At 43.5% G+C, this 23239-nt stretch overlaps 1 protein-coding gene across 2 annotated transcripts in view; it reads right to left on the minus strand.

Moving 5' to 3' along the window:
- Positions 1–377: 377 nt before the first annotated feature.
- The window catches only part of POLL (DNA polymerase lambda), a 55285-nt gene continuing 32423 nt past the window's right edge, over positions 378–23239 (minus strand). For both annotated transcript variants that reach the window (XM_082268246.1, XM_082268247.1), the window contains exons 6-9: positions 22494–22667; positions 21291–21419; positions 15432–15600; positions 378–831 (exon numbers count right to left, since the gene is read on the minus strand). In XM_082268246.1, the coding sequence (XP_082124372.1) occupies positions 470–831; positions 15432–15600; positions 21291–21419; positions 22494–22667 (834 nt within the window). In that variant the 3' untranslated portion in view covers positions 378–469. The remainder of the gene's footprint in view (positions 832–15431; positions 15601–21290; positions 21420–22493; positions 22668–23239) is intronic.

A 23239-nucleotide genomic window follows, 5' to 3' on the forward strand; every position in this document is an offset into this window, starting at 1 on the left:
AGGGTGGCAGCGACAGGTGTACGTCGCTGCCTGTTTTTGGTGTATGCCCCTGTTCCATCTATTTTAAAATTATTTGGGGGAAAAAGTCATTTTCGGTTTTTGGCCAAGGGCATCCTGCATTTTCGGTTTCGGCCCAAAATTTTCATTTCGGTGCATCCCTAATAGTGGTGGCAAATTCTAAGCAGCATGGATTTTGAGTGAAGGGTTAAAATAAAATTACTGTAAGACTGGGTATACATGGCCACTTAAAAGTATGCACTGCAATGATGTTATATTTTTTCCCCAAGCGTGGTATAAGGGATCTTCAAGAGGGAATGCTCCAGATGTATGTGGATTTTAGGAGGCCTCATAGAAATCATCTACATCTTCCCTCATTTTCATTTTATTTTTTAAACCCCTATGATCTGACAATTTACATATCAGGCATATGCAGAGAAGAATGGAAACCGCTTTTGCAAGTATTTCCAGTCTACCAATCTCTTTCATGCGGTTCTCTAAAAGGAAGCCCAAGGATTTCAAATACATGCCTCTCAGTTGGCGTTGATAAAGGGTAGCCAGCATTGACCTTCACACTGCCATTGCGCACCACGTCTTTGTTCAGGGAGTGCTCAGACAGACTCATCCCCTTTGTTTTGGCCAGAGCGCGCATGGAACGGTTAAAATGTGCTGAGCCAGTAAAATACATCAGTGCACATGCAAATTCTGAATATGGCACAACTATGATATCAAGTCTCCGATGTTTCTGCCCTGGTCCTGGCAAGCGGCATACTCCCATGTACTTCGTCTGGTTTCCATATTCTTCATGACTCACCAAATCATCTGTGAGGAATCCTGAGAGGGTAAAAAAAAAAAAGGCCAGAGGAAAACCATTAAAAATTAATTGCCAAGTGATCTATATAAAACATTCCAGTCAAACATAAAATATTTTCCTTTAAAAGTAAACCAAGTAAACCTGTCTTAAGAAATTAGAACCAAACAAAGTAGTAAGCATGCACATCAGAGGTTACCTAGTCCATTCACACTTGTGCGATTTCCATTGCGACTTTGGCTTTGACCAATATGATTGTGCTCTACAAGGTTGCACACAAGTTGCATATATATCATGCAGGTGCGACTTTAAGGATTTTCATGCGACTTTTGAGGGTTTTACATTGAAGTCTATGGCCCTTAAGTCGAATGAAAGTCCGATCAAAGTAGTGCAGGAACTACTTTAAAGTCACTGTAACTTTAAGTTGCACAGATATGAACAGTACTCATTGGGAAGCATGGCTTGACAAGTCACAGAAGTGTGAATGGGGCTTAGTGAAAACTCTATATCGAAACAACAAACCGATCCAGAGATGTACTGAAGCCTTTGTCATATGAGAATTTTTCTACAAATTTCCCTTCATTGGTTCCGATTTGCTGTGAAACAATGAGGAAAATTGGATGATCATTTGCCCGATTTTCTTATAGTGTGTACCCCACTTAAAGCTCAACTCCCAGACAACGAAAAGTACTCCCTTGTAGTGGGGCTGCCCCTGAACTGCAGGGGTTCATTTAGGTCTAGGGTGACCAGGTAAAGCAGATTTAATTACCCGATCCTCCACACTTGCAGGCTGCTCTGCACCCCTAGACCAGTCCCAACATTCTCTCTGCCCATCTCTTTAATTGAAGCCAGGAGCAGCGGCGGACCCAGAGTCTAGTCTCGGGAAGAGCACTGCCAGAAAATAAGGTGTTGCTTACAGAACCATATTTCAAAACGAATGGCACTTCTGTGTTCCATAGGAGAAGTACAGCCAAACGAGCTTTTCCCGTACTTCTCCTTTAAGTGTGTACCTAGCTAAATGTGGAAAGGGCTTAAACACATACCACAAAATACTCCTAATTGCTGTTCCACTGGTAACAGTTTTATAGACACACAGAAACCTCAGAAAGAATGATAAAATTAAACATTTCCATCACATATGCTTTACTTTGCACAGAACCTAATCCCTTTGTCTGACTGAGCCTTCCTCAGGACTATGTCATGTACAACATACTGTGTAGAGTGCAGGGGTCAGGAGGAGTAAGTAACATACAAAACAACAATGTATAGAGTTCAGGAGCCATGAGTAAAGCTGCCCATACATGGTTTAGTATTTTTCATTCAGCCAGTCAGATGAACAAAATAAACTGAATACATTTCCCCATTCATCCTCCCTGCTGTGTGTCTTTATATTCTGACAATGGGATCCCCCCACTGTCAGAATACACTGATCAGCACTGCAGTCACTGGCTGCATGTGCTAATCAAATACTGCAGGACTGTTCATATGAAGCTAGTCTATCACACAAAACAACATAAGAGTGCCACAGTCAGGACAAGCCCCCCTATTCACATCAAATCCCCCCCCCCTACATCATGAATCCCCATCTACCACTTTTTATCAGAGTCCTCACCCTTTTCGTCAAAGACCCCTCCCCCTTACATCCCCAGAGCCACCCCCCCCCCATTACAATCAGGGTCCCTAGAGTCACCCTCCCCACTTACTCAAGGGTCTCCAGAGCCACCTTCCCTGTGCATCAGGGTCCCCAGAGCCCCTCCTCCTTACATCAGGGTCTCCAGAGAGCCCCTCCTCCTCACATCAGGGTCCCCAGAGAGCCCCTGCTCCTCACATCAGGGTCCCCAGAGAGCCCCTCCTCCTACATCAGGGTCCCCAGAGAGCCCCCTTACATCAGGGTCCCCAGAGAGCCCTCCACTCACATCAGGGTCCCCAGAGAGCCCCCCGCTCACATCAGGGTCCCCAGAGAGCCCCCCTTACATTGGGGTCCTCAGAGAGCCCCCTCTCACATCAGGGTCCCCAGAAAGCCCTCCCCCCTCACATCAGGGTCCCCACAGAGCCCCTTCTTACATTAGGGTCACCAGAGCTGCTCCTCTAACATTAAATATAAACCTCCTGAAGTTCCTTAACTATAAATTTAAATTTACAGCACAGGGAAGGTAGGGCACTGGCAGCAGCCAGATCTAAACAAGGAAGTTCCACCGCTGATAGCTGCAGCAGCGAGCAGGTAGGTGTGGCAGCAGGCAGCCCAGGACAGACTGCAGGAGAAGGTTCCGCTCCCTGCTGAATGTCGGGGGCAGAATCATACCAACCACGTGGTTGGTTGCTAGACACTGAGTGGTCCTAGCAACCAATCACTGCTGGCCTGCCAGTCAGTGGTGAGCAGTAGCCGGGACTTTGTTACTTTTTTAACTACTGTGTTTCAATCCTCTGCACAACAAAGGGATGAGTTTGATCTGCAAATACTGTCAGTTAAAGCAACCAGACAAGTTAAAAAAAACAAAAAAAAAATAAAAATATTATGCATTATTTTGTTATCTTAAGTAATGGTAAAAAAAAGGCTTTCTTTTCATGATATTGTCTTGCAAAAATTATTTTCTTTCATGTAGTCCAAAAAGTGACAGCTAAAAAACTGACTTTCGTTTTTTTCTTGACCAGTGTTCATTCAAAAAAAAAATGTGTTGCAGTAGATTAAAATGATACAAATTTTTTCCATAGTTTATCCAGTTTAACCACTTCCATACCGCAGTGCGCCATACGACGTCCTGGGCTTTGAGTAGGGATATCTGAATGATGCCTGCAGCTGCAGGCATCAAGATATAATTTTTTTAAGCCGGCGATTCCCAGCACCGTAAGAACAATCATAGCGGCTGTTCAGCTGCATGATTGTTCTTACAGGCAGGGGGACGTCCCCCCCCCCCTCCTGCCACCCTGCGGTGCTTCTACCGGCTCATCCATGCAATCGGCAAACCGGAGAATCCGCCGGGCGGAAGTTCACCATAGAGAATTCCAAGGTCCATTATGATGTCACGTCCGGCTTTTCAGTTGTAAATACTGCCACGATCTCGGCTGGAAAGCCGAAATCGTTTTATTTTTTTTTTTCTCAGGCTTTCCAACCTGGAGGAGAGATCTGGGGTCTTATTGACCCCAGATCTCTCCATAAAGAGGACCTGTCATGCCTTATTACTATTAGAAGGGATGTTTACATTCCTTGTAATAGGAATAGAAGTAATCAAAAGAAAATTTAAAAATGAAAGTGTAAAAATAAATAAATAAAAAAATAAAAAATAAACAATAATAAAAAAGAAAATTGAAAGTGCCCCCGCGTGCTCGCACGCAGAAGCAAATGCATTACATACGTCGCATCCACATATGTAAACAACGTTCAATCTATCGGGTATCGCTGCAATTGTTAGAGTGAGAGCAACAATTCTAGCCCAAGACCTCCCCTGTAACTAAACAGGTAACTTGTGAAAAATTAAAAATGTTGCCTATGGATATTTTCAAGTATCAAAGTTTGGCACCATTCCACGAGTGTGCGTAATTTTAAAGCGTGACATGTTAGGTATCTATTTACTCGGCGTAACATCTTTCACATTATGCTAAAAAGAATCAGGTTAACTTTAGTGTTTTTTTTTAAATTCATGAAATGTTTTTTTTTTTTTTTAAACGCATTTAAAAAATTGCAGCGCAAATACCGTGGGACATAAAAAGTTGCAACGACTGCCATTTTATTGCTTAGGGTCTCTGTTAAAAAAAAAAAAAAAACATATATAATGTTTGGGGGTTCTGAGTAATTTTCTAGAAACAAAATGATGATTTTTACATGTAGGAGCAGAGTACCAGAATTGGCCCAGTATAGAAGTGGTTAGGATGATACTAAAAGTACCATTCTAGCACAAAGCATTGCAAAGTTATTTACAAGTGAAATAAGGGGATTTTTGACTTACCGTAAAATCCATTTCTCTGATGTTCATTGACGAACACAGCTGCTGGTCTTCAAAATCGTTGGGTTACACTGCCCCCTACAGGAATAGGACACTAGGCAGAAAAAAAAAGTCTGGCTACACCCATGGGCAGTCCCAGGGATTATACTCCCTCTCTCTGCTATAGGCACTCAGTTTAGTTACAAGCAGTGTCAGAAGAATTTCAACTCCACAGGGGGGTGGGTGCTGTGTTCATCAATGAACATCAGAGAAATGGATTTTATGGTAAGTCAAAGTAGTGTTAAACATGAAGGGTGGGAACAGCAAAAAAAATCCAAAGACTAAACAGTAGCCAACTAGGCAACAAGAGCTCAACCAAAACAACTGGAGCCCACAGGAAAAAAAAAAAAAAACAACACACCCTCGAAGAGGATTAGGTCCTCTCAACAGCAGCCTGCAAAACCTTGCGGCCAAAAGAAGCATCCGCAGATGACAACACATCCACTTTATAAAACTTTGTGAAAATGTGCACCGACGACCAAGTGGCCGCCTTGCAAACCTGCATCACTGACGCCTGATGACAGAAAGTCCAGGAGGCACTACGCCCCCGAGTAGAGTGCGCCTTAACAGGGAAAGGAGGAACCTGACCCTTGATGGAATAGGCCTGAATCACTGTCTGTCGGATCCATCTGAAAATTGTTCGCAGAGGAAGTGGACAACCCGTTAGGAGGCCCATCCATGAGCACAAAGAGAGAGTCTGACTTCCTGAAAGCTGCCAGGAACACCCTAATTGCCCAGGCCACATCCAAGGCATGCAAGGCTATTTCCTCCGGATGTTTAGGCCTGGGACACAGGGATGGCAACACAATGTCTTCATTCAAATGAAAATCAGAGACAACCTTTGGAAGGAACAACGGACAGGACAAAGAACCACTTTATCTCTGTGAATCACCAGGTTAGGTGAATGAAAGAATAACGCCGCCAGTTCCAGCACCCTGCACGCAGGGGTGATAGCCACCAAAAAGGCCACCTTCTGGGACAGCGTAAGCAGGAGAATCTCCCGAAGTTTTTCAAAGGGGGGCTGCTGGAGGATCAAAAGCAACAAATTGAGGTCCCAAGGCAGCAACAGTGCCCGCTCTGGAGGAACCAAATGTCGGACACCCCGAAGAAAGGTACGCATCAGAGTGTGTGGCGAAAGGTCGCTGGAAGAAGACCTGCAAAGCTGATACCTAGCCCTTGATGGTACCTAAGGCCAATTTCTGTTCAACCCCCCCGTTGAAGGAAGGTCAACATTCGAGCCGAGGAGCGAGGATGAACCCCCAAGAGACTCACACCAAGCAATGTACGTCTTCCACGTACAATGGCAGATCCTCCTAGAAGTAGATTTCCTAGCTTTTAACAGCGTAGGAATCAATGTGTCAGATAAACCTCTATCCTTCAGCACCTGGCCTCCAACAGCCAAGCCATCAAGGCCAGCGAATGTAAAGCAGGATGGAAGATCGGTCCTTGGGACAGCAGATCCTCCCTGAGAGGAAGCTTCCAAGGAATGTCGGCGACCAGCCGCACCAGATCGGCGTGCCAAGCCCAGTGAGGCCAGTCCGGAGCCACTAAGATGACCGGAATCCTTTCTGCCTCGATCCTGCATAGAAGCCTTGGTAGAAGCTCGAAAGGAGGGAAGGCGTAAGTCATATGATACTGACCCCACTGGGCCACCAGCGCATCCGTAGCATCCGCCAGAGTATCCCTTGACCGAGCCAAAACCTCTGCACCTTTCTGTTGAGCCGAGACGCCAACAGATCCACCTCAAGGGTGCCCCACCAGAGACACAACTGATAAAAACACCTTTGGATGAAGAGACCACTCCCCTTGGTCCAATGCCTGCCGACTGAAGTAATCCGCCTGCCAGTTTTCCACCCCAGCGCAGTGTATGGAGGAGAGGGGTGGAATGAACCGATCTGCCCACCTTAGAATGCCGGCTACCTCCAGAGCCACCAGGACACTTCTTGTGCCCCCTTGGTGATTGACATAAGCCACGGCCATGGCATTGCCCGATTGAATGCGCACTGGACAACCCTGAAAATGATTCGTCCAATGGTCCAGACACAGTCTGATCGCTCAGAGTTCCAAGATATTGATTGGTAGCTTGGACTCTTCCAGTGTCCCGATCCCCTGAGCAGAATGCTTGTTGAGGACAGGCTGTCATCTGTGGTGACAACTGTCCAATACAAGGGGAGGAAGGATTTTTCAAGCCAATGCGCCGGAGAACGAAGCCACCATATCAAGGACTCCTTCATTCCCAAACTCAGCTGGATCTGATTGTCCAGATACTGTGGAGTCTTGTCCCATTCGTTCAGAATCTCTCTTTGCAGGGACTTAAAATGGAACTGTGCAAACGGAACAGCCCCAAAAGGTAGACACCATCAGGCCTAGCACCCGCATGCAAGTCCAGGGGATGACCATCTGTTGGGCAGCAGGTGACAAATTGCAGCCTGCAATTTCTGGAGTTTGTCCAGAGGAAAGAGGACTCTAACTAAGGCCGAGTCCAGAGTCAGACCCAGATAGTCCAGCTTTGTGGATGGAACCAGGGCAGACTTCTGAAAATTCAGAATCCAGCCAAACTCCCGCAGAGTTTGTATTGTGATCTCCAGGTTTTCCACTAGAGCAGAAGGAGACTCCGCTTTTTCGTGGTCTTGAGAATCCCGATCTCGGCTTGCCAGACCAGGTTAGTTTGGATCCTCCAGAGGAGGCCCTGAAAGGCTTCGAGCCCTTGTCAGTCGACCCTGAGGGATGAAAAAAAACTTATGAGCCAAAAAGGAAGGCCCACGTCTACGACAAGGTTCCTAGCTCTTCATAGCCTGCGGAAGAAAGGTACTCTTCCCCCCCTGTGAGACCTTCCATGATGTCATCCAGGGTAGCTCCAAACAGGTGATCTCCTTGAAAGGGAAGATCAGTCAAGGCCTTTTTAGAACTCTGGTCCGCGGACAAGCATTTGAGCCAAAAGACACGCCAAAGGACCACTGCCAAAACAGAGAGCCGAGCCACTAGGGGTGCCCCATCCAAAGAGGCATCACAGAAAAAATTGCAGCCCCTGCACCACCTGCTCAGCAAAGGTGGGGGCTGTTCTCCCTCCAGGTCATGGAGTAAAAGCTTAGTCCACTTGGTCAGAGTTTGCGATACCAGGGCAATGGTAAATACCGGCCTCAGTGCCGAACCAGCCAGAGTGTACATATTGTGGGCCACAGCCTCCACTTTCCTGTCAGCCAGATCCTTAAAGGCCGGGGACTCTTCAACCAGAACCATGGTTGTCTTGTTCAATCTGGAAACCGGAGGGTCCACCACTGGTGGAACAATCCTCTTCCTAAAAAGGGACTCCTCATAGGGGTAACGCCTAGTAAAGCGCTTAGGGACCTCACGGGGATGCTTTGGTTGTCCACACTCTTAGCGACAATTTTGTCAAAGTAGGCAGGGAAAGGAAACACCCTTGCCTCTCTGGATGGCTTGTGCTTGCCAAAGGGAACCTGCGCCTTCATCTCAGCTGCATCCTCCATGTTCAAGGTCTCACGCACAAACACAATCAATGCTTCCACGAGCGCCTTTTCGTGCACGGTGGCAGACGTGGAGGAATCATCCTCACTATCAGAGGATCCCGGGCGCGTGGTTGCAGACCCAGCAGAGTGACCCACATCTGCGGCGACCAAATCAGATTCAGGATCTGATGAGACAGATGAGGCAGGGGGCGCTTTTTGCTAGCCCATTGCTCGAAGACCACCTCCATCCGGGACACAAAAAACTCCAGAACCGCCGTCAGTGCATCGAATGGTTGGGACCCAGAGGGCCCCGCAGTCTCAGAGAGGGGATCAGGTGGGAAGATGTGCTTCAAAGACTCCATGAGTCACCAGGGGGACCCCACAAAAAGTGTAAAACACTGCAAGGGACAACCCCCACCGCACTGGAAGCACCAACCGGTCACCAGGCACAAGCACCATGCGATCCTCAGCAGAGAGGGAGAGAACCCCACCACCCAGCAGAAACAGGCACCTGCAGACACCAGTATAATCTGCACTTCACACGCAGCGAACAGGAAGTGAAAGCATCCAGGAGTCAGGCCCAGGGGATGAGGAGGGACATCCACTGCTGAATTCGCCACGCACAGGGTTCCACTGTCATGGCCGCTGAAATAAAAACACATAGGCTACAACAAAAGAAGTTTGGGGTACAGAAAAAAAACAAACACACATACTCACCTGTATGCTGCAGCTGTCCCACCTGGTGAAAACTTCAACTTGCCGAGATCTCCAATGACATTATTTCCACCAGGAATAATTGGAGATTTTGACCACCTGGTGTTTTTGCTAAAATTACTGCAGATTGTTAGTCTGCCCGCTTGTAACCAAAAACATGGCCGCCACCAAGGCTGCGAAAACTAGCGGGTGGACTAACAATCTGCAGTTATTATAGCATCTACTGGAGTATAAAGGCTGGCGGTGTTGTGTGAAAACACCAAGTGGTCGAAATCTCCAATTTTTCCTGGTGTACACTCACCAGAATTAACGTCTTTGGAGATCTCGGCAAGTTGGAGTTTTCGGCAGAACACCAGCTCTAAGACCAAGAACTAAAGCTGACCAGAGATGGTTTGAATCTCAGACAGTTCCGCAGGGACTGGTCAAGATTTGAACCAACAATGGGCAGGTTGATTGTACCAAAGTTGATCCCTCGTACCTGCATAAGTGATCACAATACTGCCGATTGTTTAGTTCTCAGATCTCTTCAGAGTGGAGAGCAGTGACTGTCAGCCATTTCTCTCTGCTCTGCCCCTCAAGTTAGCGCTGGGCAGGAGAGAGTGCGGGTGCAGCTGGCTGAGAGCCAGAGCCATTTTCTCTAAACACAGCTGAACTGACTGCACTTAAACACAAGTAAAAGCTCAGTGGGAATGGTACCACTGAAAAATCATAACATGCATGTACAGTGCTCAGCATAAATGAGTACACCCTTTTGAAAAGTAAGATTTTAATCAATATTTTAATGAACACAAAAACTATTTCCCAATTACTCAACTTAGTTGATGCAAAAATGAATACACCCCACAACAAAAACTACTACGTCTATTATTTTGTATGACCTCCATGATTTATAAGGACAGCACCCAGTGTCGTAGGCATGGAATGAACAAGTAGGCGACATATTGCAACATCTATCTTTTTCCATTCTTCAAGAACAACCTCTTTTAGAGCCTGGATGCTGGATGGAGAGTAATGCTCAACTTGGCCCCTCAGAATTCAGTGGCCTTAGATGTGTGTTTTGGATCATTGTTGTGTTGGAAAAGTACACGACAACCAAGGGCATGGTAGCATCTTCTCTTTCAATATAGAGCAGCACATCTATGTATCTATCAATGAAATGTAGCTCCCCGACACCAGCAGCACTCATGCAGCCCCATAGAGGGACACTGCACAAATATCTAGTGCAGTTAGGACGGGAAACACATTAACATTTCAATTTGCAGTTCGCTCGGCAGCAAATTTCCAAACTTGTCCTTCAGTTTTTTTGGCTCAAAAACATCACAACTGATTACAGATCCGTGCTCATTAACTGGCCGAAAAATGAACAAACTGTCCAAATGACCGAAATTTGGCAGATTTTTCATATAGTGTATGGCCACCATTAAACTATTATTTGGGTGTATTCATTTTTGCAACATAGTCTTGAATGAATTTGTTAGGAAAAATACTTTTTTGTGTGTGCAAATTAACAAATCTTGGTTTCAATCAATGGCCAACATTTGTGGGAGTATTTTGTAGTATAGTGTCCCATAGAAAAATGTTGGTTCTGAAAGGAAAGGTTTTCTGACAAATCTGTTGGGGTGTACTCATTTATGCTAAGCACTGTATATGTGTTCAGAAATGTCCTTTAAACGCATATAAAATGTAGGTTTAACACTGCCAGTGTCCTGGCAGGAAGTTCCAGCATTTAGACATGGGCTCAGGGCACAGGTGTGCCATTCAGTCTTGCTGCCAGCAGCCTGTCAAATGCTAAGAGTCTGACTGCTGGTGCAGCTGGATAGTACAGTTTGCATTTCAGGCTTTCTTCCTTGGGCACATACTTGCCTAAATGGAAATACCGGTGAGGCCCCACCCAGCCCCATCCAGCTGCTGTAGTTGTCAGACTCTAATAGAGCTTGACAGGCTGCTGGCAGTGGCACTGGACAGTTTACCTGTGCCCTTTGCCTGTGGCTAAACATCGAAACCCCATGCACTGGGGCTAAACACTTAATGTAAATGGGGCCTTAAACTGAAAGTGCAGTTGGACCTAAAGTATAACTGAAGCCAACATTTTTTTAAGCTTTTATATTTTAAAAGGGTTTAATACACCTGGCAGGTGTTTATTGCGGTTTATGTCCCTGTAAAGAAATTCACCCTATTTGCCTTGGTTATCGTTATTACAGAACAGGAAAGAAAATCCCAAACTTCAGGTGGTCACCTGAACAGAATAGAGGGGAAATTGTCCAATGGGGACACTAGTTCTAGTGACTCTGGTGACTATCTGGGATTTCCCTCACTTTGGAGACATTTTCTCTTACTTCCTGTTGTGGCTATGGAACAGGAAGTAAAAGGGAAATTTCCTCAATGGGAAACAGATAGCAAGAAAAAAAAAACCTGACAGGGGTTAGAATGGTCTCCATTGAGGGACACAGAAGGTCATTCACTGACCACTTGTGGAGGAGGGTGGACCTACCCAATTCCAGAGCTGGAAAACTGATCCACCATACCAGGAACTTCCTAAACCTCTGCTCAAAAACTCAGCCAAGGTGTTCCAAAACATCACAATGTAGTGCCGAGACAGTCTTAGGACAGACTAAAGAACACATCTGTCTATAACAGGGTTATCCACAGACCCACAACAACTCTAATGCAACAGCTGGGAGGTGGTCAGACAGGAGAGCAAGGACATGGTTTTCTTCCTGAAGAAACATTCTGGTCCATGTTGTCTTTAGACAGTGAGAGGACTTCAGCACAGCACTGATTTCTGAAGATTCAGGCTCTCACCGAAGAATTGAGACATCTGGAAAATCTGATACGTTGACCAACAGAGCCTGCTTTGACTGTCCACAGGAGGTCGCCAAAAAACAATCTCCAACAATGGAGATTCCATAAGAACACACCAGGACTAACACTGGGGCAAAGACCAATAAGGGTTCTGAGATGAGACTAAAAAGGGGAAACTGTAGGTACATGTTCTAACTTACTGGAAAGGCTGATCTGGTGGATTTTTGGAATTACAGGCCTCAAAAAAGGCAGATGTTCTCTTCAGCAAACTGAAGAGTGATCCAGTTGGAATACTATTCCTAAACTGATCTGGCAAGAGCTGAAGAAAAAAAAAAACTCAATCTAGGAGACCCCAAAGGGGTGGAGGTAATTTTGCTAATTTGTGTGGTGACTTGGAAAGGAGGAAGGTAAGGAGCCGATGAGGGAAATGGAGGTGAGTTTTCCATTTGTATCCCTGGAATATCACTCTGCACCCAAGCACCTAAAAGGCAAACTATGCAGTTTTGGAAAGTGGGGGCAAGACTATTCTGAAAATTTAGCAGGCTTCTTACCCCAGACTTTGAAAGTGGCCAGAGAACCAAGTTTGAGAGGCCTAGATGTGCATACTCCAGGTGTAAAGAAAAGAGGGAAAAGACTTGGCAAGCCTTTCCCTAGGCTTTTCACAGTTGGGTAGTCTTGCCTCTATTGGCTTATAATAATAACATCAAGGATCGATCCGCAGAGATGATGTTCCTGGAAGACTGCGCAGGTCAGGTTCTCCTTGAATTCAGGGCTCACCAGAGACCAGAACTTTAACCAGAGTGCCTTGTGCACATGTATTGACAAAAGACCAATATGGGACACAAGTCCAGATGCTTCCAGCAGGCCATCACAACTAACGACTTAAGCCCCGTACACACGAGTAGAAATTCGGCCGGGAAATTTCTTCCGACGACCGATCTGCCGATTTTTGGCTTGTTAGTATGGTGCTTCCGACAACCGACTCCGACTTTTCGGCCGAAAAAATCCTGGTGTGCAGGCTATATCATTTTTGTCGACCGTCAAAACACGTCCAATTTTCGTCTCATTAGTACAGATTTCGATGGGGAAAAATCTTATGAGCAAGACTAGGCATGCTCAGAGATGAAAGAACACTAAGAAAGCAATGCAACACGTGACATCACTTCTGAAGTAGAATTCTGTCGTGCGGGAAAATTCGTGTGCAGTCTAGAGCACACTCCAACCAACAGACACCACTCCGGACAAAAGACGGACGACCGGTCGGCGGAAATTCGTTGCGAAATTCGAAGCTCCATCCATCTGCTTCACAAAGTCTATCAGTGAGAAATCCACTGTTGCAGTAGAGAGATGAACTGCAGAGTAGGTTGGAGGACAAGGCCCACCAGTGAGAATGGAGTTTAAAAAAGGGATTTGAACTAGTGTCTGGTAGGATCTTTGAAAGCAGGAACTTCCTCCACTGCCTTGGTGGTTTCCTTGTTAGGGTAGGCCACTGGAAGAAAGGGTGCAGACCACTGTTTCACAAAATCCTTTTCAAATGGTAACAAGTCTAGTAAGCATCTGGGGGTGCTAAGGGCACATGAGGGTGATTCCAATCCCCACAGAGAAAGATCATGAAGAACAGGTGCAAAGCAAAGGTCTTAGCAGCTGCAGGGGCTGGAGATAGCAGGCTGATCTTCCAGTCTCAGAGCAGTGCACACCGAGGAGCTGAAACAGTCAGGGAGATTTACTAAAGCTGGTGCACTCAGAATCTGGTGCAGCTGTGCATGGTAGTCAATCAGATTCTAATTTCAGCTTGTTAAATTAGGCTTTGCCAATAAAACCTGGAAGCTGATTGGTTTCTATGCAGACTTGCAACTTGTTTTGCACTCTCCAGCTTTAGTAAATAACCCCCAGTCTCTTTTAGTTTAAGAGTAATAGCAGACGACTGGCGATTCCTGCAGAATAATCTTGTCCAGTAGAAATTGGAACAGCTCAGAATCAGTCAGAAATAGTTACGGTAACCAACAGCTCAGCTGCTGCTATAGGACTGTCAGCAGATCAGCTAAAAAATCTGCGAGTAAAGCTGAAGGAGCACATTTTGAACTTATGTGGTCACAGCAAGCCAGAAGCTGAGTGAATTGAGCCTCAAAAAAACTTGACTGTAGTAGAGACCCTAGCCAATAAGACAGTGGAATCTGCCCCATCCAGCAGACCTAGAAGGACGTCGATGATGAGCAAGATTCTAAAATCACAGGAAAACTAAAAAAAAGTTGTTGGCACCTTCAGAGGGCATAGAACAAATGCTCCCGAAACTATTACTAGAGTGTAAGCTGGGGTCCCCCATTGCAAAACCCACACAGCTGGTAGTTGGTAAGGGTCGGAGAGTCAGAAGTGACCAAAGTCTTTGTAGGCAGGCAGTAGCAACAGACTGAAGATTGGGGTTTTCACGTTGCATTACAGAAGCAGCAGTGGGGTGATCCTTCCTATGCGCTAAATAGCTGTAGGATGATGTCAGCGCTCAGTCCCTCAGTGCTTTTGTGGTAGGAACTACAGGAAAGCTGGAATTTTAAATGTGCCCAGCAATCCTAACAAATTAAGTAGATCCAGATGCTCAGCCTACTCCCAATACCAACAACTCTTGAACTGGAAAGCGCGTTATGTGGAACACAGTACCCGAAGGTCACTTCCAGGCTGGCCCTGCAATGTCCAGTCCAGTGGGTCCTGTTACAGCACTTCAAAAACTAGGAAAAGAGACTTGATTGAAGAAAAAATATCAGCAAAATAAATAAGTTAGTTGTCTTATAGCAGAGCTAAAGAAAAGATTTCCATCCTCTAGAACACGACAAAAAACCTAAAGCATGCTGGAAGTAGGAGAAATTATCCTTGGCTTGTTTGCCTGTGTCCAATCCTGCAATGAACGCCTGTCACATTTTTATTTCTGTTTGTATCCCTGTTGCAGATTTTTCCCTCACTTCTGGACTGTTTAAACCACTGTCACTGGGAGGGGAAGGGGGAAAGTGAGTAAAAAATCAAAAAGGAACCCAGGTAGCAAAAACAACCCGACAGAGCTTCTAACCTTCCTCACTCTATCCAAAACAAAAGTTTTAGCTTGACATCTCTTTAACTGAGGGCTTCTACACCATAGATGGTCCTGTAGTAATGAAAGCAGTCTAGTGGAAATAAGCTTACATTTTCAAGGCTCACTTAGGCTACAATGGAAAGTAAAATAAAAGTAACAGGATGTAGTTGTGTCCCATTATCCTTGAAGATGTAAACACATCTATACATTTGTAAATTATATTTTCGTTTTTTTTTTTTTTATTAAAATAACATAAAAACTATGCCTGGATACATTTTTGCTTTGTTATTGACATAATGCAGTTTGCATGATAAGATAACAGGTTTTTAAAAGACTTAATTTGAAATATATACTAGAAAACGTTGTAGCATTTCAGAAACTAATAACACATACATGTTCTGGAATGCTACACTTTATTATTAACATATCTAAATTATAGGCCTCTATATTCACAGAATGGAGAGAGCTGGTTCATGGTCTTTGATTATTAAATAAGTACAGGTCGGTATCATTTGACATTGTTCTGAAATGATTTGTAAGCCACACTTATGTGTAAAGTCAGTGGGTGCATTTTTATTCTTTGTTAAGGACACAAGTTTTACCTTGGGATTTAAGGCTTTCGATGAGTTTGTTAAAAACTCCTTTATGAGACTTCCCATCTGGATGCGTGACCAAGACATCTACATCTCCGCATGTCGATTTGTGTCGCCGGTATGAGCCACAAGCTATGCTGATCAGCTCCATGTTGATGTCCTTGGCTGCTTTTCGTACCTGGATGGGAGAAGTAACAATTTAGACACCCAAAAAATTCAAATAGAGTGATTATTATGTGATAACACAACCAATCCCTCACCCAGCGCTCAAAGCAGAGAAATCCCAAAGTGTTCCTCTCCCAATGATGTTCACTTATTCAAAGCTGCCGCTATTAATAAAATGAATGATAAAAACTGCATGTTACCTTACCAAAAAGCAATATTAAATGCTAGTTAAAATTGGGAAGAAAATAACATTAGCAGCGCAATATAACGTCCTTGTTATCACAGACAGACTTATTATAAGCCATTAGTAGTCCAATAGTCCTATAATGTCCTTTCCTGCACCGGTGTATTCACAATTGAATGTTCACACCATGCGCCTTCACCACACCTCTCGTGATTCCCTTTAAGGTAATGAACACTCACCAGAGAAACGATACACTGCGCCTTTCAATCAATATAATCATAGCGTTCAGGTATCAGCGTCCGCACCATCATGTGCCACCGAAGTGAGCCCCCTAAATCCATTGCTTCCTGTTTGCTTAATCTCTCTCAGGTAGTCACTCAAGGGTTATAACCTATATTTGGTAGCATATGCTCCCATGAAATAATCATGGAAAAGAAGCGGGACTGATAGTGTGATATCGCTAAAAAACTGTATTTATTGTATTAAATATTCCCTTCTCCCCTCATACAATGCACTTACAATTGCACAATGACTTTCAAGTATATACACATCCAAATTGATATCCTGAATCAAGCAAAAACAACTGACTAATACGATCGTACTGCTCTCACTGCCCGTCCTGCTCTGCGCGATTTGCGGTGATTCCCGGGTAGCGTGTACGGCGTCCAGTTGCCTTGGTAACTGCGTGCTCACACCCCGACGCCTTTCATCATCACGCCTTCGACTGAGGGCATGGTCACGAGGCACAGTCATCTCCGTTTATCCTCCTCCTACTCTAACGCCTAACCCCTTCAGGGGTCCCTGTTACCAGCAGACGACCGGAAATTAGGCGTTGCAACACTCTAAAGTATCACCCAAGGTGTTCAATACTACAATTAGCATCACAATCAGTGCTAACATAACTGAGGGCAACACTCTGCAACATTCCCCGAAATCAATAATACAATTCCATTCCCGTCCGAAAGAATGTGCACTCAAACTCATATATGAGATCACCATTTAATAAAAGGTTGAATTAAAAAATAAAAAATATATACAAAAATTAGGCTCTCAAAATTGGAAATTGTCTCCATATAAATAGGAGACCTCTTGCATCATAAACACTCCTTAATAAGGGGTACAATGAACAACTATTGGACAGAACCATTAGAGAAGTAAAAGAGGTTTTACAAGCAGCATGTCTATCTAATAGAGAAAAAGCTGTGAATATGAAACTTGAATGGGGATTTATTACCACTTACCATAAGCAATATAGAGAGATAGAGGGGATCTTTAAAATGCAATGGAGAATTTTAGGCATGAATAAGATCTTGGGTAAAGTTCTCCCAGAGGAACCAGTTTTCATATATAGGAATGCCCCGACATTTGGAGATAGAATTGTGAAGAAGGTGCTCGACCCCCTGGCCAGACCAAAGATGTTTTGGGATAAGGCTATATTCTACGCTTGTAGAAGGTGTAAGGCGTGTAAGCAGGTCAACACACATCTGAGGGGACTGACATCATTCACATCTAATGCTAATGGTAGGAGTTTTGATATCAAGGAATTTATATCCTGCAATTCTACGTATGTTGTGTATGGGTTGGAATGTCCCTGCTGTCTGATTTATATAGGATGCAAGAAGAGAACTTTAGGTAAGCGAGTATCTGAAGGACCACAGCATATCACTACATTTTAGGCGAAAACATAATAGGAATCCATCGTACATAAAGTCCTGGGGTATAGATAAAATCCTTCCAGTGTGGCGGGGATCCAATCGAGTTAGAGAATGGTCTAAACGCCAGACACAATGGATATTTATGACTAATTCTCTATACCCGAATGGTATGAATATTATACTAGATCTGAACTGTTTCATAGTTGATTATTAAATAGGGTGACGGAGATCTTCTCATTGTCTTGGTCTAGTTCTGGGAAGTCAGTTCCCCTTTAGTTTAGTAGAGGCCCGTTATATAGAAGGCTAGGGAATCATCACAGCGAATCCGGTACCAATATTGATGATGATATAATTAGTAATATTTAGGTATAGATATGGGGTTCTATCAGTTATATGGGGATTTATTTATCATAAGTATTTAACTTCAATTTTAACTAATGGCACAGGTAACTCATTCATCCTGCCTTTAGGAGTGTAAAGGGCTACTATTTAATCGGAATTTAAAAGTTTGATATGGTTTTAAGTTTCCAGATATTATTCCAGTTAGATATAGCTAATTAGCATAGAAGCCGATCTGATCGAATGTATGGCGTTTCAGGGATCTATTTAATAGGGAGTGTTTTATGATGCAAGATGTTTCCTATTTATATGGAGGCAATTTCCAATTTTGAGAGTCTAATTTTTATTTTTTATAGATTTTATATTTTATTTTTTAATTTAACCTTTATTAAATGGTGATTTCATATATGAGTTTGAGTGCACATTCTATCGGACAGGAATGGATATGCTTTATTTTACATGTCAATAGCATTATTGAACATTTTGGGGAATGCTGCAGTGTTGCCCTTTGTTATGTTAACACTGATTGTAATGCTAGAGTAGGAGGAGGATAAACGGAGGTGACCGTGCCACGTGACCATGCCCTCAGTCGAAGGCTTGATGACGAATCGCGTCAGGGCGGGAGCACGCAGTTACCAAGGCAACTGGACACCATACACGCTACCCAGGAAACACTGCAAATCACGCAGAGCTGGATGGGCGGTGAGAGCGGTACGGTCGTACCAGTCAGTTGTTTTTGCTCGATTCAGGATATCGATTTGAATGTGTAAATACTTAAAAGTCATTGTGCAATTGTAAGTACATTGTATTGAGGGGAGAAGGCAATATTTTATACAATAAATAAAATATCACACTATCAGTCCCCCTTCTTTTGAATGATTATTCAATGTCAGCATATGCTACCAAATATAGGTCATAACCCTTGAGGGACTACCTGAGAGATTAAACAAACAGAAAGAGGTGGATTTAAGGCTCGCTCCGGTGGCACATGACGGCGTGGAGGCTGATACCTGAACGCTATGATTATACTGATTAAAGGCATAGTGTATCTTTTCTCTGGTGAGTGTTCATGACCTTAAAGGGAATCATGAGAGGTATGGTGAAGGCGCATGGTGTGAGCATTCAATTGTGAATACACCGGTGAAGGAAAGGACATTCTAAGACTATTGGACAACTAATGGCTTATCATAAGTCTGTTTGTGATAACAAGGACGTTATATAGCATTGCTAATGTTTTTTCTTTCCAATTTTAACTAGCATTTAAAATTGCTTATTGGTAAGGTAACATATGTGGTTTTTATCAATTTAGATACACAGGTTTCATTCTAATTTTTAATAAAAGTGAAGGTAAAGCTTTGCTGGGTTTGAACAAGACAGGAGCTGGCCCCTGGTTCTATATTGCTTATCCTTGTTACGGTGTACTACCATCTCTACACAGTGAAAAGAGGCATAGAAACTCATGCACAGTGGTTATAAAGCTTGGTTACACCAACAGCATAATTGGCTATCTTGCCCAGTTTTCATTTGTAAAGCTGGACAAATTAACTTGCAAGTGCATGTACATCCAGAGGATATATATATATATATATATATATATATATATATATATATATATATATATATATATATTTTTTTTTTTCTTTCTTTTTTCTCCATGGCAGAGATAAGGTTACTGTTTGCAAATAAAAAGCAGCACAGATTTTCCCATATAAGAGTTTCTTAGCACGTAGGATGTATGGCAAGTGGAGCAGCACTAAATAAAACGTACCATCACAAATCCAGAGTGACATACGTCAGTAAGCCGTTTCCCCAGATGTTGTATAACAATGACATACTAAAAGGTCTGCAGCTTCCGAATATTGCCTTTTCTGTGTTGTTTTTCTTTTTATCTCTTTATAACAATTAAGGATCATCTTCTATTAGTAGAATAAACCCATTAATTCTGTCCTGTGTGTGCCAGTGACATGCCTAAGAAGGTCACCACTCTTTTCTCATGCATATTTTGTCTCTTTTTAATGAAGATTTCTGAAGACCTGTTACACTGCCACGGAGTGCAAAGCTCCCCCAAGCTCTTGATGCGACATACAGCAAGGACAGTGCCTAATCCCTTAATCCCCTCTTTCTCCTGGGCTTCACCCACAGGGGCCTAGAGACCCAGGACAAGTAATCCAATCAACAACAACAATGGGTCCTGGCTCCTCCCCCTGCAGCAGCCACAACAACCTGGCTGACTTTTGAAAAGATGGGGAGGGGAGAAGAAAGGTACTTGAAATTGGAAAGTCATTCTTGAAAATCCTTTACGTGACAACCGTGTTTGAACAAAAAGGGAGGGTGGCAATGGGGGGAATGAGTCTTTGGCCTTTAATCACACGCATGGGAACAAGATTCTCAGTGGGGTCCGGTTTGGTGCGCATTCTTTAAAATCAGGCTCTGTGGCTGAGTGACAGCGTCGCAATGACCGATGCTTCCACGGTGATGGGGGTATGCAGGTGTAACATAAAGCAGCTCGTTCCAACCCACCCCGAGGGATCCTGTCACTCAACAGCAACTTTTCCAACTCCGCCGCTTTTCATTTTCTTAAACAGACTGTCTTTGAAATAGTGTGTCCTGATGATCATTACAAAGAGCTGTGCTCTTACAGAAGCTTGTGGGAGAGAGAACCCTTTCTTAACAGAATATATTAATGTTGTGCCCCGAATAATAGAAGAGAAAGAAATTTGCAGAGGCAAAAGGCACAAATACCATGAAAACAAAAGCAGAGTTTATCTGCACAGCTTGATCATGTCTTCCAGCTCCATTCCCAGCAGCCAAAGATCTCACGTGTTGCTTAACCTTACTTTAATCAACTTTAGCTTTGGCAAAAAGAAGGAGCCCAGGAATTTGTTCAGTGATTGCCAGCTATTTATTAACAAAGTGACAATCCATTATGTTCCAGCTGCATTCTGCGCTCTGTTGTTGCTGTCCTTCAGTTGCATTGTGTGGTATGTATGATCACTACATGGCAAACACGCACACAATATGCCCCATGAACTCCAGCACTACCTGTCCATAAGTTATAGGACTTCTATTCACCTTACACGTACAGGCATACTGATATCAACCCATCTGACTCGAGTATGGAAAAATAAACCTGAATTTCAGGTTTTGGTACTTGCAGGTAACAAGAGGAATGATCAGATGAGGATAGCACATAAGGTGGATGAGGCTATCATCACATTTCCATCTAGGCTTAAAAAAGATGGATGTAAATTTGGGTAGGGGAAATTCATAGAACCATATTGACAAATCAGGGCTAAAGTTTCTTCATCAGACCAAATATCAATCCAGTTAGGAGTATTAATAAAATCGGTTATGGCATAGTCACACAAAATGCATAAACGATATGCAAACAAACACACTAGTGTCAGACAGACCTGTAGTCACAAGAAACTTGTCATTAGTTTCATAAATTCAACAAAACAAAGCAAAATCAAACCCAAAACCAACATTAGCCCTATCTGTAACTGTAAAATACAAAGGCCTTACAGTTTCTTCAATTCTTCCAGCCTCTTCCCTGGGCATGCGGTCTAGAAAGTCTTCATAATGTTTCAAACCAATGGCCTGCTGGGTGGTGAGGTTGGCCTTGGAGCGGATGTCATCCAGACTTCGAAATCCCTGAAAAAGCAAATTAGGCTAACTAATGCACTATGTGTATAGTCATATTATACAAAACATGTTACAATAAACTTTTACATCTCTCATTTTCCAATTTGCACTAAAAATGGGAGGTGAAATCTGAGCTGCTAACAATAAAAGAAGTATGGTCAAAGCTTTTATGGCCATACTTTTCCTATGGATCACAGGAGTGCAGTTCGTTCTGCACTCCTGTGATCCGTTTTCAGCAGACAGCAGGCTGAAGCCCACTGTTGGCTGAAGTCACAGCTGATCCAGGCTCTGAAAAGATCCTGACCATATGGTTGGGATCTGCCCATAAGTCAGGATCTGCATCTGGCTCAGCCTCTCGGTGATCAGCCTCGCGGTGATCTGGAGAGGCTGAGCCAGACCCTTCTGCCCCTTCCACAGCCTAGCACTCCAGTAAGCGCTGGAGGGTAGAGCAGAGACCCGGACACAGTCATGGCTGCACAGAGTGAAGGGGGAGAACTGAGCGATCTGTTGCGTTTGATCGCTCAGTTCTCACTGCAGAGCTGGCGGGGGACAGACGTAGCATTGTATCAATGCTGCACCCACCTAGGGGAGCATACATTTTTATTTTTTTAAATCCGGAACTTCGCTTTTAAAAGATACACTTTGTAAACACTAGGTAAATCAGACATGTTTACCTTAAAAACATGACAGTAATGTTGCAAAAAAAAAAAAGAAAAAGAAAACTCTCTTCCTGGATAGGCAATAAGTTGCTACTATGAATGTACTTCTTGGAAAGCACAAACACAAGTTTATTGTGGAAAGCCAGTACTAAGCCTTATATCCCACACAACCTGCAAATTAAGATTTGCTATCTATACAAGAAACACTAGGAAAAATGCTTGAAAAAACTCTAGGCGGACACAAATCTTAACCCCTTTCTCCTATATTTTACTGTCACCAACTCCTAACCCAGAGTTTGGGTGTTATGTGGACACAAAACACCTGGCATCATTTATTAGATAAGGCAAAAGTTAAAAAACAGCAGCCTGTAAAGAAATCAGAAGTTACTTTTATAAAGAACGTGCTTTATCTGTCACTACATACCTGTTGGTACCAGCCCTGGGCTGTCTTCACACCTGCCCCCCAGATGTTAGAGAAGACCTCTAGGACAGCAACGCTGTCACTGATGTGATCTAGTTTTCGCAGGTGCCCACTGTCCAGTATTTCATCAATTTTCTCAGCCATTTTCTTACCAATTCCAGGAATTTTGGCAGCTTCCTATAAGTAACACAAGCATGAACAACCTGAGCACTGCACTTCAAAAGGACATCACCGATGTCTTTCAATTAAAGTTTACAGTTTGTTAAAGAACAGTTTAGGAAAAATAAGACAATTTCTAAAAATAAGTAACACTATCCAGTAAACACAGCAGTCACATTCAAATTACCAAGACATGTTTAAAAGGTGCTTTCTCAAATCCACCAATCAGATATTTTTTTTTTTACATTTCTTTCTGTGAAGGGCAGCAAGGAGCTCTGAGTGAATGTTCTAGCATTAGCAGAAGATGCATTTCAGAATCACCAGATGATAAATAAAATGGAATGGGGTAGACTGCTTCACTACAGCAATGTCTAGATTAAAAAACTGATACTAATCTGCAGGCAGGTTCAAGGTTTCATTTTATTTTTGACTTTAATGTCTTTTTAAATATTTACATACTTTGTAGTTTAAGGCTCCGTTCACATGTAGGCGTTTTGGGGCGTTTTTGGGGAGTTTTTCTGCTCTAGGATCAGCTCTCAAAACGCCCAACAAGACAAATCCTATTCATTTCAATGTCCCCTGTTCACATC

Source organism: Pelophylax lessonae, assembly GCF_965119305.1.
Source record: "Pelophylax lessonae genome assembly, chromosome: 9".
Lineage (NCBI taxonomy): Eukaryota > Metazoa > Chordata > Amphibia > Anura > Ranidae > Pelophylax > Pelophylax lessonae.